Source organism: Cyprinodon variegatus, unplaced genomic scaffold (genome assembly GCF_000732505.1).
Source record: "Cyprinodon variegatus isolate N-32 unplaced genomic scaffold, C_variegatus-1.0 Scaffold896, whole genome shotgun sequence".
Classification (NCBI taxonomy): Eukaryota; Metazoa; Chordata; class Actinopteri; order Cyprinodontiformes; family Cyprinodontidae; genus Cyprinodon; species Cyprinodon variegatus.
The window spans coordinates 75,646-87,324 of NW_015151349.1; the positions used below are offsets into that span (position 1 = coordinate 75,646).

At 39.0% G+C, this 11,679-nt stretch overlaps 1 protein-coding gene across 1 annotated transcript in view; it reads right to left on the reverse strand.

Annotated features, from left to right (window-relative positions):
- The window catches only part of LOC107099677 (natural resistance-associated macrophage protein 2-like), a 16,733-nt gene extending 6,447 nt beyond the window's left edge, over positions 1–10,286 (reverse strand). Inside the window, exons 1-14 of the mRNA XM_015397897.1 lie at positions 10,243–10,286; positions 9,186–9,322; positions 8,855–8,974; positions 8,263–8,382; positions 8,077–8,183; positions 7,918–7,988; positions 7,765–7,832; positions 5,479–5,634; positions 5,176–5,334; positions 4,947–5,033; positions 3,474–3,593; positions 3,209–3,358; positions 1,813–1,886; positions 1,485–1,638 (exon numbers count right to left, since the gene is read on the reverse strand). Of these exons, the coding sequence (XP_015253383.1) occupies positions 1,485–1,638; positions 1,813–1,886; positions 3,209–3,358; positions 3,474–3,593; positions 4,947–5,033; positions 5,176–5,334; positions 5,479–5,634; positions 7,765–7,832; positions 7,918–7,988; positions 8,077–8,183; positions 8,263–8,382; positions 8,855–8,974; positions 9,186–9,322; positions 10,243–10,276 (1,557 nt within the window). The 5' untranslated portion in view covers positions 10,277–10,286. The remainder of the gene's footprint in view (positions 1–1,484; positions 1,639–1,812; positions 1,887–3,208; positions 3,359–3,473; positions 3,594–4,946; positions 5,034–5,175; positions 5,335–5,478; positions 5,635–7,764; positions 7,833–7,917; positions 7,989–8,076; positions 8,184–8,262; positions 8,383–8,854; positions 8,975–9,185; positions 9,323–10,242) is intronic.
- Positions 10,287–11,679: the final 1,393 nt, after the last annotated feature.

Consider the following 11,679-nt stretch of genomic DNA (forward strand, 5'->3'; position numbering starts at 1 on the left):
AATAGAATAGAATAGAATAGAATAGAATAGAATAGCGAATCCATTTATTGTCCCATAATAGGGAAATTCTGGTGTTTATAGCAGAAAAAAGATTATTGAAAAAAAATGGTCACACAAACGTGGGCCTTAGAAAAATGTAGAAAAGTGAAGAGTAAAGAGAGATAATCAATAAAATACTGCACTGTAAAGTGTTTTAACAATATAAACTGTTCACCTGGAGAATAAATAACCAATATACAACTATGGACATTTTTACAGTGATGGATATTTGAAAATAGCAGCAACATCAGAGATGTGCAAAATGACAGCAACATGTTATTTAACTGACTAGGGTTTATATCATTATTATATTTGCTCTTATTTGTTCATGCTGCTGGTGGTTGGCACCTTTATTCAACTCTGTATTCTTATGAGTGAAGTCTTTGTTCACTTTACAATAAAAAAAATATATATATTTTTTAAAGAAACAGTTTTGAAAAGTTTGGTATTCATTCTCTTCCTGCTTTGTGTGTCAACTGTCATGGTTTCTAAGCGACAGAGCGTACGTATGGCGGTGAAAGCCACGGAACGCTAGACCAGTTTGAATTCACAACCGAAACTCTTCCGGTCTCCTTATTTTCAAGGACGTAATAGGATTCAGTCCAGATAGACGGGGTCCTTGGAGGATGCAGCTCAAATTCAAACTCAACCAAGATCTACGTTCTTTCTTGGTAATCACCGCCCTCCTGAGTCTAAAATGAAACCTTTTGGGTTTGTGAAATATGAAGTAAACTTTGTTCTGTTATTGTTGCATGCAAAGAAAATTCAATTCAGAAGTGAAAGCTTGAAGAAGTCTTAATCCAAAAGATACTGAGAGTAACTTTATTATTATTATTTTTTGTTTTATTCTTTTTATTATATTTATCCATTTCTATTTTTTACATTTTTTCTTTCAAATTAAAAGAAAATAAAACTTGCCAAAAAAAAAAAAAATATTTGATCAAATATAATACACATTTTTTTTAGAGGAATAAAAAATAAAACAATGTAAAGACATTTTGTGGAAAAAGCAAAGTTACTTTCAAATCCTTTATTTTTTGATCAAGACCTTTTTCGGTTTCATTTTTGGATTGCATTTTTTATTTTCCTTTACAAAATGTGTTCTTTTATTTAAATTTTCAAAACATTTAATTTGCTTGCAGCAATAATGGAAAAAAATTAACTCCATTGTTAAAGAAGAGAAAACATGGAAGTGAAAATGAGAATGTGGACAATTCGGACAGATTGTGCAAAAGAAAAAGAGTAAAGATCCCTGTATTTTTGTGCATGTACATGTACTATTTTATTTTGTGTGACATTAGGCTAAAGCCTTCTAAGAACAGCATTGCATGATCTTAACTAACCACTGCATGGTTAGAATGAAATAATAATCCATACAATTAAACCATTGGTAGACCTGATAAATAACAACACATTGTTCTTTCAAACAATTTATAACAACTCACCAGGTAGATCACAAAGCACAGATACACCACAGAGACCAGGGTAGCGATTACGTAGAGCCAGACGCTGTTCAACGCAGTCACATAAACCACCACAAAGTATAAGTTGATAGCGCAAACCAGGAGGATGACCAAGCTTCCTAAAACTTTGCAAACCCTTTAAAAAAACAAAAGAATCTGTGATTTAATCTGGGAAAAACACAAATTTCTCACCTCTGTGACTAAAACACTATAGTTAGCCTTTCATGTTTCAGTTCCCTTCCAGTAATGTTGAACTGATGCAATAGATACAGTGGGAACATTAACTGTTCAGGGGATATGTTTCACTTACAGCCCATTAGCAAAGTCGTTCATGATGGAGGTCAGACTGGTGAAAGCCAGGATGGGGATCAAGGCAAATGGAAGCTGTTGGAGGAAAAAAAGGACTATTCATACAATGCAATGTCTCAATAAAGGGGTCATAGAATGCAAAACCGAATTTACATTGTCATAGATGAATAACGTTTGCTCAGTAGGTGAAATGGACGTACAGAGAAGTTCAAACCACATCTACACCCCCTTGTTTGCAAATCTCAAAATTCTGAAATTCCACCATAAAACAGGCGAATTCAAACAAAGCCCCAAATTGATGTCAATTTGGGGATGTTGCCTTATTTGGGTCTGGCCTGTATTTTTGTCACGCCCTGAAATTGACATACAGACCAGCCCACTGGTTCACTGGTCCAAGAACATGAATAGAGGTAGATGTAAGACACAAGTTCAGTTATTTAGCCTACAGTTGGGTTTACTTCTACAACAATTACAAAGCAGGCAGTTTCTCTTTTCAAAGTGAGCCAGAACCACGGGCGTAAATGCAGTGTTCCAGGCTGCACAGAGAAAGGAGAAAATGTTCACAGTCTTCCCAAGGATCCTAAGACTCAACAGACATGGATTATTTGTGTCTATCAGAAGATATTTGCAAAGTTTGATGCTCAGCTGTTCATTTGCTGTGAGCATTTTACTGAAGACAGCACTCAAAATAATGGGGCCGCTGACTGGGCATTCGAACCGAGCTATCAGCTCCAGTGCTGGTCTGGGTCTGGAACCAGCTGGGGACGGAGCGACCGAACTCGACCTGATGACGGTATGCTTCCCCCCGCCTGCCTTACCGGGGAAGCACGGGGCCGCGGCTACCATCACTCTGCCCCCTGCTGGCTCCCTCCCTCTCCCCATCCACCTGAGTTCCCGGACCAGCCTGTGAGCTCACGGCTCGATTCTGCTGCACAGTAGCTGACCAAAATCCCGGACGATTTTGAAATTTCCCCTGAACATTTTTTAGGAACGAAAAGTAGGACATGTCTGGGAAAAAGAGAACATCTGATCACCCTACCAAATCGACAATTTAATGTTTCAGTGAGTGAGTGCTTGTTGCTATGATGCGTCTTTGCTCAGCAGCTTTGCTCATTATAAACAAACCAATCAGTGCACAGCTCATCTAAATATTCATGAGCATACCATAAAAGGAAGAAAACCTGTTGTTTCATTCTGGGGCTTTTTACCAGGCTTGAATTAGAGCCAATAGAACAGCAAATATGCCATTTTCAGCCCAACCAATGTTACACACCCTATTCAGAGACCTTAAGGACCAGCACCAAATACCCTATAGAATCATTCTATGAGCCCTTTAAACATGCTAACAAAAGAGATGTAGACATCATCATTTAAAGCTTTAAAGAGCTTCTTCTGACCAGGATACTCTGAACCACATTGAGGATGTCATTCAGCCCCGTCAGATGCTGAACATCTTTAGAAATGGCGACCAGGAAGGTGGGAACAATAGCGATGGAGCGAGTCAACAGCACCCGACGAAAACGAGACCACTTCAGGTTCAGAAATCCCTGAGCAAAGAGGTACAAACACAAACTTGCATCTTTAGACAGCATTTGGGGTTTTAGAATACTGTAAAGCAGCAGATACTACATGCAACATGCGGAGCAGAAGGTTTTTCTTTACCTCCATCACAAACTGTCCAGAGTAAGTGCCTGTCATGGTGGAGCTCTGTCCCGCTGCCAGGATCCCTATGGCCCAGATGTAGAGAGCAGCAGGACCAAAGAAACACCCCAACACCACCCCCTGTGGAGAAGAGGAAAAAGACTTATTATCTTAGTATTCATAGGTGTTTATGACTGAAAAGAGGCAAAGCTCAACAAGTAATTTATCACTACAAATTTTGTTGCTATATGGAAAATAGACCTTTAAAAAACTTCCCGAATATGAAAACATAGTCATAGGGTGGCAGACATATCCCAGAATGCCTTGGGCGGAGAGTTCTCCTCGTAAAGCATTATAGAATTTGCTGACAAAGTGGCCCGCTCTTGCTACCCGACAGTGGCGAAGTATAACAAAGAAGGCGCAGGCACCGGGCAGTGGAGGAGGAGTTGGGCGACCAACAGGAAGCAAAAAGTAGTGATCATCTGTCCGAAAGATAAGTTAACTGAGTGCGCTATTAATTCCAATATATATTCACAGCTCTATATAGTGATTGAGGAATTTAGCGGTCTGGACACAGTAATCTTGTATGAACTATAAGAACAGCAACTACTAAATACAGCGTGCACGAGGAGAAATGGACTCGTGCATGCTCTCGTGTGGGTTTAATGGGCGTTCCCTCTCGGGTACAGAGTTGTGCGTATGCATTTTTTTTTTTTTTAAGTGGGGAGGGTGGGTCTTTTCAGAAATTTGCGAAAATCCTCCACTATAAATTTCAGATAATCCACGTCGACCCAAAAGGATTCTACAACTACAGGAATTGTATGTTGAAGTCATGTGAGGCAGAGCCCTACTAGATCCTTGTAGCTCCATGATAGAGCTGAGAATTAATTTCTTCTTTATCTAATATTTCCGAGTAAAGCCAAATAGGAAAGGAGCATATTGAAAGTAAACATGTGTCAAGGTTTTATACAGTGGCTCTTAAGTGGAAACCACATCAACAAATCTCTAAAAACTACAAAAAATAAAAAATGCAACATGTTAAGAATGACAACATACCGGTACTAAAAATTGCAATGCAAAGTCAAAACCACAACAACAAAAACAAATCTTCAAAATCACAACACAAAGTATCAACTACGAAAGCAAATCCACAACCACAAAAACAAACCTGCAAAATAACAAAAATCAAAGCCACAAACAGAAACCTCAACCACAAAAACAAATACACAAAAATCACAATCCATAAAACCAGAACAACAACCACAAAATCAAAATAAGTAAATATAAATGATAATAATAATAAAAATATTTTTTTGGCTGTTCTGACCCTTACTTTACTCATTTAGCATTTAAGAAGAAAATACATCAATAACTCCAATTTGGTAGGTACAGTTAAATGTTTTACTCTGTGGTCTCCATAGATGAAAACATTTCTATTATCAAAGCTTAAACTGTATCAGAGTTTATTGCTGGAGTAAAGCAGAGCAGACATACCCCTTTGTAGATGTCCACCTCCAGAGTGCCATTGTTGAGAGGGAAGAGATCGGTGTGGGGGCTGCCTGTAGCATTGCACACAGCGTTCTAAAACACAATCAGCAACAACTAAATCATCAATATCTGTTCAATTAACCCTAAAAAGTAAGAAGCTATTTAACTCTGCAGCAAAAGGACACAACAGCCTGTTAGCAATCAGTAGAGCTATTTTTTCTAACATGGTACTCACCACCTCCATGTTGTTTTTATTGTAAAAAGCCTGAGCAAAGACTGCGACGACAAAGAGGTTTATGACGAAGGAGACTAAGAGGGCGATAGATGATTCAATGAAGAAGTACTTGTTGGCTTCCTTTATCTCTTTCTTGTTTTTCCGATCCACTTCTCTGGACTGATAAAACAAAATAGATTAAAAGAAAACAATCGCTGCGTTTTATTTGTAATAATAAGCTAATAGATGCTCTCATGCAATGCAGATTCAGCTTTCTGACAGAGTTATTTTTTTATACGTATAGTTCTATGGATTTGTTCTCACTTTGACCAGAGCTGAATGCAGGTAGATGTTGTGGGGCATAATGACAGCACCCACGATTCCCACCGCCTGCTCCAGCTGCACAGGCCCACAGTTAGGACAGTACGGTAAAAACATCCCCTTAAGAACCTCTCCTTGGTCCGGTTTCACCAGCCCGTACTGTGGGACAATAGACAGATAAATAACTATGTTACATCTCCATAAAACACAAATGCAAGAGAGAACTTTTTATAAATGAATGTCATGTTAAATAAAAGCTCCTAAAATCCATTGGACAGTTCTTTTTCCCTGCATGAACTAACCAGAGTTACTTTAAAACTGATCCGTTCAGTTCACAGTTCACTAAAAATATAAACGTATTCAATGAATGCCGTTCATTAAACACATTCATGCACAGCAGCGGTTACAGGCCAGTCTTGCTTTTATATGTAGATTCTAAAATCCTCTCTAAGGTTATTGCCAAATCTTTACAACATGGTGTGCAGGACATTATTTTGTAATTACTCAGAACAGAGGGACCCAGTATTCCAATTTTTACATTCTCCTGTCCTGACCCTGGATGTTCACAGGGGAGTGAGATGGGGGTCTTCTCCTGAACTTGATCACCATCTCTTTGGTCTTACTGGTGTTAGACAGAGGTGGTTCTTCTCACAACAGTTCATACAGTCCATGATGACTGATCGAGTCTCCAGTTCTTTCCCCTCTGAAACACAGCCTACAATCGCAGAGTAATCGGAGAACTTCTGGAGATGGCAGCAGCTGTTGTAGGTGAAGTCTGAGGTGTAAAGGGTGAAGAGGAATGGAGACAGAACGGTGACCTGGGTTGGCCCGGTACTGCAGACTGCCACCTCTCACTGACAGCAATGCAGCCGCACATATTGAGGGCGTTCAGTGAGGTAGTTGACGGTCAATGCAGCAAGATGTCTGTCCACTCCAGCGTCCTCCAGCTTTCCCCCCCAGCAACTCTGGTCTGATGGTGTTGAAAGTGCTGGAAAAGTCAAAGAACATGACCCTCACTGCACAGCTGGTGGTATCCACTTGGGTAAGCGCTTGCTGCAGCAGGTAAATGATGGCATCCTCCACTCCGATATCAGGTAAGTTAGCAAATGCAACAGGTCCAGGGTGGGGTGGGGGAGGCAGGATAGAGGGTTTCAGTGGGTCGGGGGTTGGTGAGTTAGGTCTCTGGAGAGATTAGTCATCTGGAGCCAGAAAAGAAAATCTAAAACACTAAGGTAACGCTGGTAACCTCTCCCCACTGGCTCAAGAGATAAAGTCTGGCATTGATGGCTGAGACCAAGTACTTGAAATTGAAGCAGGAGCAGTGATGAGAAACAGGGAAGATTTTTTAGGCCCCGTCCACACGAAGCCGAACCCTGGCCTAAACGCACAAATTTTTCACCAAACCAGCCTCTCATCCACACGAAGCCGGCGTTTCGGGGGTCTGTAAACGATCTTTTTTTTATTCAGCCTTCAGAGTGGGAAGATTTCGAAACGCCGTTTTCGCGTTTCCATCTTTAAGCTCTAACCGCAATTTTTTTTTTTACACGCATGTGTCATAGCGTCACCTCTAAACACGCATGCACGACACAGTATCACAACAACAATGGCGCCGTACTGTGTTGAATGGTTGCTGCTCATGCTACTCACCCTGCTGTCGGGCTTACAACAGAATCTTCTTCTTCTGGAATATCTCCAGGAAGAACAGAGCAATATCGACCACATAGTTCAGCACCTGAATTTGACTGAACCACGAAAATGGACCCGCAGGGCAACCATGTATAAATATTAGTGCGCATGCCCAACATTTCGTCGCTTATTTTTGCTTTGGCACCACAGCGCCACTTACAGGCCTGGCATACATTTTGCAGCGTTTTCATGCATTCGTGTGGACGATCACATTTATTTTACGTCTCCGTCTTTACGACAAACGTTCTGGAAAATATTAGCGTTTCGTGTTCGTTTTGACTTCGTGTGGACGGGGCCTAGGTGAAAGAAACGAGAAATAAAGCCAGCCATCAGCGCCAAGATCATGACAAATTTGATAAGAACAGGTGGGATTTATGCCAGGTCATCACTCTCCTTTCGACACCATATATAGTAGAGACAATAAAATACAACATTTAACTTTATATCTATAATTTAGACACAAAATCATTAAAGCAATATTTAAAAGCCATTATAATTGTATGTCCTGACATAAATATACCTTGAAAAACAGATTACAAATAATACCCATGTCTATGATGACTGCATATGAAATTCTGGGTGTCAGATGTGTAGGAAGCTTACCTCATAACCAAAGCTTATAGCCATTACAGTGATCAGAAATCCAAAGAAAAGTTCAAGTTTCCTCAAACCTTAAAAAATAAAAACATGTGAAAACATCTGGGAGCGCAAACCAGATCAGTGAAGGTAAAGATCTGGATTAAGGTGACTACATACCATATTTGTCTAAAAAGAGGAACACAAACGTGTCTGCGATGGTGATGAGGACCCCTCCCCACAGTGGGATCCTGGTAGTTACACAAAGAAGGAAAACCATGAACAAACACACATCTTCCAATCTATAATAAATCCACAACAGAAAATAAAGTGCCTCACCTGCCCACTGAGAGAAGGTTAAAGGCGATGGCACAGCCGATGACCTCCTGCATGTCTGAACCAATAATTGCCAGTTCGATCATTAACCAAAGGATCATCCGTGGAACCTGAAGGAAACAACCATTTATTCAAAGAACGTGATTAAAAACAACCAGAAGGAGTTGAGAGGATTAGCCAGGGACTTACAGTGGGATACTGGCGGTTGCAGATTTCAGCCAGGTCCATCCCGGTGACGACTCCGAGGCGTGCAGCCAACCTCTGCAGCAGCAACCCAATGATGGTTGCATAAAGCAGGACCCATAGGAGCTGAGAGATCCAATCAACATAAGTCACTACATCACCTTAGAGATGGATGTCCTGCCTTTTTCTAACAAAATAAAAAAGTTGAAAATATAATTCTGTCAAACTACTCTCTCTCTGGTAGTTTTGTGTAACTCTGAGTCATTTGTTGACCTACTTTAATTGTCGGTTTTGTAACAGTGGGTTTTCCCTGTTATACTCTTCCACATATGTTGTAATAAATTATCTTTTTTGTTTTCTTACAGATCTTAAGCATGTAAGTTATAATAAAAAGAAGCAGTGATTGGTTCATTCAAGCTTCTATCTGATTTTAGTTGGTGCACTGCAGATCTTTGGTTGTCCTGCCTCAAAAAAGCAGAGTAAATATCCTGTATAAACTGTTACCTGTTAGGCTAAATATGTCCAAACTTTAAAATAAATTGTTTATTTAGGTTTCAGGTGTGTAATGATGTGTAGATAAAAATGCTTCATTCATTACCTTAAAATCAGATGTGGCACCAGACTGCAGATCGGACTCGATGTTTCCAGGATCTAAATAAGCAATGCTCATCAGAAACCCCGGTCCGGTGAAGGCCCAGAGTTTACGGAAACTGAAGCACTTAGAGGAAGAGACGGATGATTTTTATTAATAATAAAATTACCTTAGTTCGGATTGCAATAAGTCATCAATTTAGCCAAGCTCTGAAAAGAAAAAAAACGTGCTAAAAAAGTTGAAAAACATATAAAGAATATGCATGAATAATAACTTTTTTTAAATCACCCATAGGTTAATTCTGATATGGTAAAAATCTCAGTTAGTTGAGTTGTACCTCATTGTCACTTTCTGGAATGGGAACCTTATCCTCAAAGTAGGTGGACAAGGGTTCCTCTTGGACCTCAGATGAGGCCTGAGGAGAGATGGCACCGTAGTGGCTTGACTGGTCTCCATTTTCCTGCTGGGAATCATCTGAGACACACCAGTTTCACGGAAAACTATCAGTACACTGTAGCTTAGACCGTGCTCTTTTTAAGAATTACAGAAGAATTACATTCTAAAAAGATTACATCTATTATTAAGATGACAAGAACTAGATCTAAAACAAGTATTGCTTCTTTGTTAACCAAATCATTTGTTTAAGTTAGAGCTATCGGGACAGTAATGGAGACTGTGTGTTGTGGCATTATAACAGTGAATTTATGTAGTCAGAGTAACAACTTAGTGCACAGGGGAAAAAAAATGTTGTTTTTTTTTTCTAAAAAAAAAAAAGTTTAATAAATTACCAGAGTTGAGAAAAGAATAAATGCAATTTTAAGACATAATTCAATTTATTTCTTAAAGCCTTCTTAAAGCCTAAAATAAAATACAAAAATTATGAATGCCTAAACCTTTAAAGATCCATAATTTATATATATTGGTAGATGTCAAATTATTTTCCTTTTATTAAAAATGCAATGGTGATGCATAATCGGAGAAGTTATCACAACTCCCCTAATGCAATAATTTTTACTTTTTTTGTTCAGCTCTCCTGCTACACTAACATCTCTTTCCAACACACCATACACCACAGCCTCCCCATGAATCCAGATTAAATATGAATACAAACTTGTCTTTCTGTCTTTCTTTTGACATTGATTACTATGGAAACTTCATCAAAGAAAGATCCTCAACACAAAGAAACAAATTGAATGCAAATCAGCTACATATGTAGTCTGAAAACTTCAATCTAACGTAATTACTTTGATTCCAAGTCTGATCAGTCCAAAGACTCAGCTTTAACTTCTTATAACAACATTTAAAATGGAACATGATCATTTCCAGTACTACAAATCCACTTTACAATAACTGTTTGAGCTGATAATTGTTTGCCTATATAAATAAAAACTCACAGAGTCTGGAGCGTCCCTCCTTCCCACCAGTCATCTCCAACTTACTGCTGTTCCTAAAGTCCACTGTTGCCTAAGAATGGTTGCTTTTATAAGCTGCTTCCTCTGGGTGTGTTTTTTAAAAACAGAATGGGATGGTGGGGGGACATTAACTGTCACATTAATATTGCAGCATTTATCACGTGTCAAAAATACCTCAAGATGAAAGAATTCAATCCAACATGTGAAGAAGAACCAAAGTAAGATTTTTGAAATAAGCAAACTCTAAAACCAAGTCTGTAAATATATTTGATGCCTTTTAAAAGTTGCTAGTTAGGCACCTTATATATCATATGAGCTAGGTATGCATTTTAGTCTAACTTCAAAACCATAATTCAGCCTCAGGAAGGCCTTAATAAGTGTTAACAGAGCGATTGGTAGGAAGGTTCCAACCTTCCAGCAGATCTCCGTTCTGCTCGGCCGTCATCAGGTCAGGCTGGGATGAATATCAGCCACCACCTGCAACAGGACAACAATTGTTACCTAATGGGACTATAACCTGGAATCCTGTTGGGTAAATGAGATTCCATAGAATAAAATTCATGCTTTGAACCAAGAAGAAATCACAGCCTTGATGATTTTGAAGGAATTTGTTTACTCTCTAAAACCCCATGCGACATCCCAATGATTAAGCAATATTAAAAGCTGAGCAAAAGACACAATTTAGATGTCAACTTTCACAGGAAGCTTTAAGTTTGCCTCAAACACACCGGTTTCACTTCTTCTAAAGACATCTTAACATTGTTTGTGCATTAAAAAACAGGTACCTCTGAATTTCATATGTACCACACATCAAACACAAAGCCTCAGCAAATCAACTGTATGGGGCACATGATTGTGGCATGGTGGGGCAAAAGAGGAGCTGAGGCAGCAGACAGGGTAGCTTCTATGGCAGTCTACACCACTTCCTTACTCAGAACTGATATTTGGAATAATTGACCAAAAAGTCACGTTCCTCAACATCCTCCTTAACAATATGATCAACAAAACAATTTTGATACAATATAAAATAACTACAAGAAATATGTGGCTGGAAGGAAACTTTGAGGAACAGAATCTTAGTGGGATATGTGAAACACTTGCCTGAAGATTAACATGAGAAAATTAGATCAAACCAGTTTCTTAAAAATGCCTACTGTAAGATTTCTCCATGTAGTGTTAAGTAGATTCATAAAATAAATGGTAAGTTGTTCTTTTTAATTCAAGGTTTCTTAAAAGAGGAATTGGAGATGGTGATGGCTGTAGGGAGAGGATCTGAAAAATCCCTTTCACTGAACACACTGTTGTTGCTGCCTCATAAACATGATCTTTTGGGGGGTTTTAATTTTGTGAAACATCCTTTTTTCACAATCATCTACAGAGCATTCCTCAAAACAGAAACATGTCGGCTTATTTAGCTTT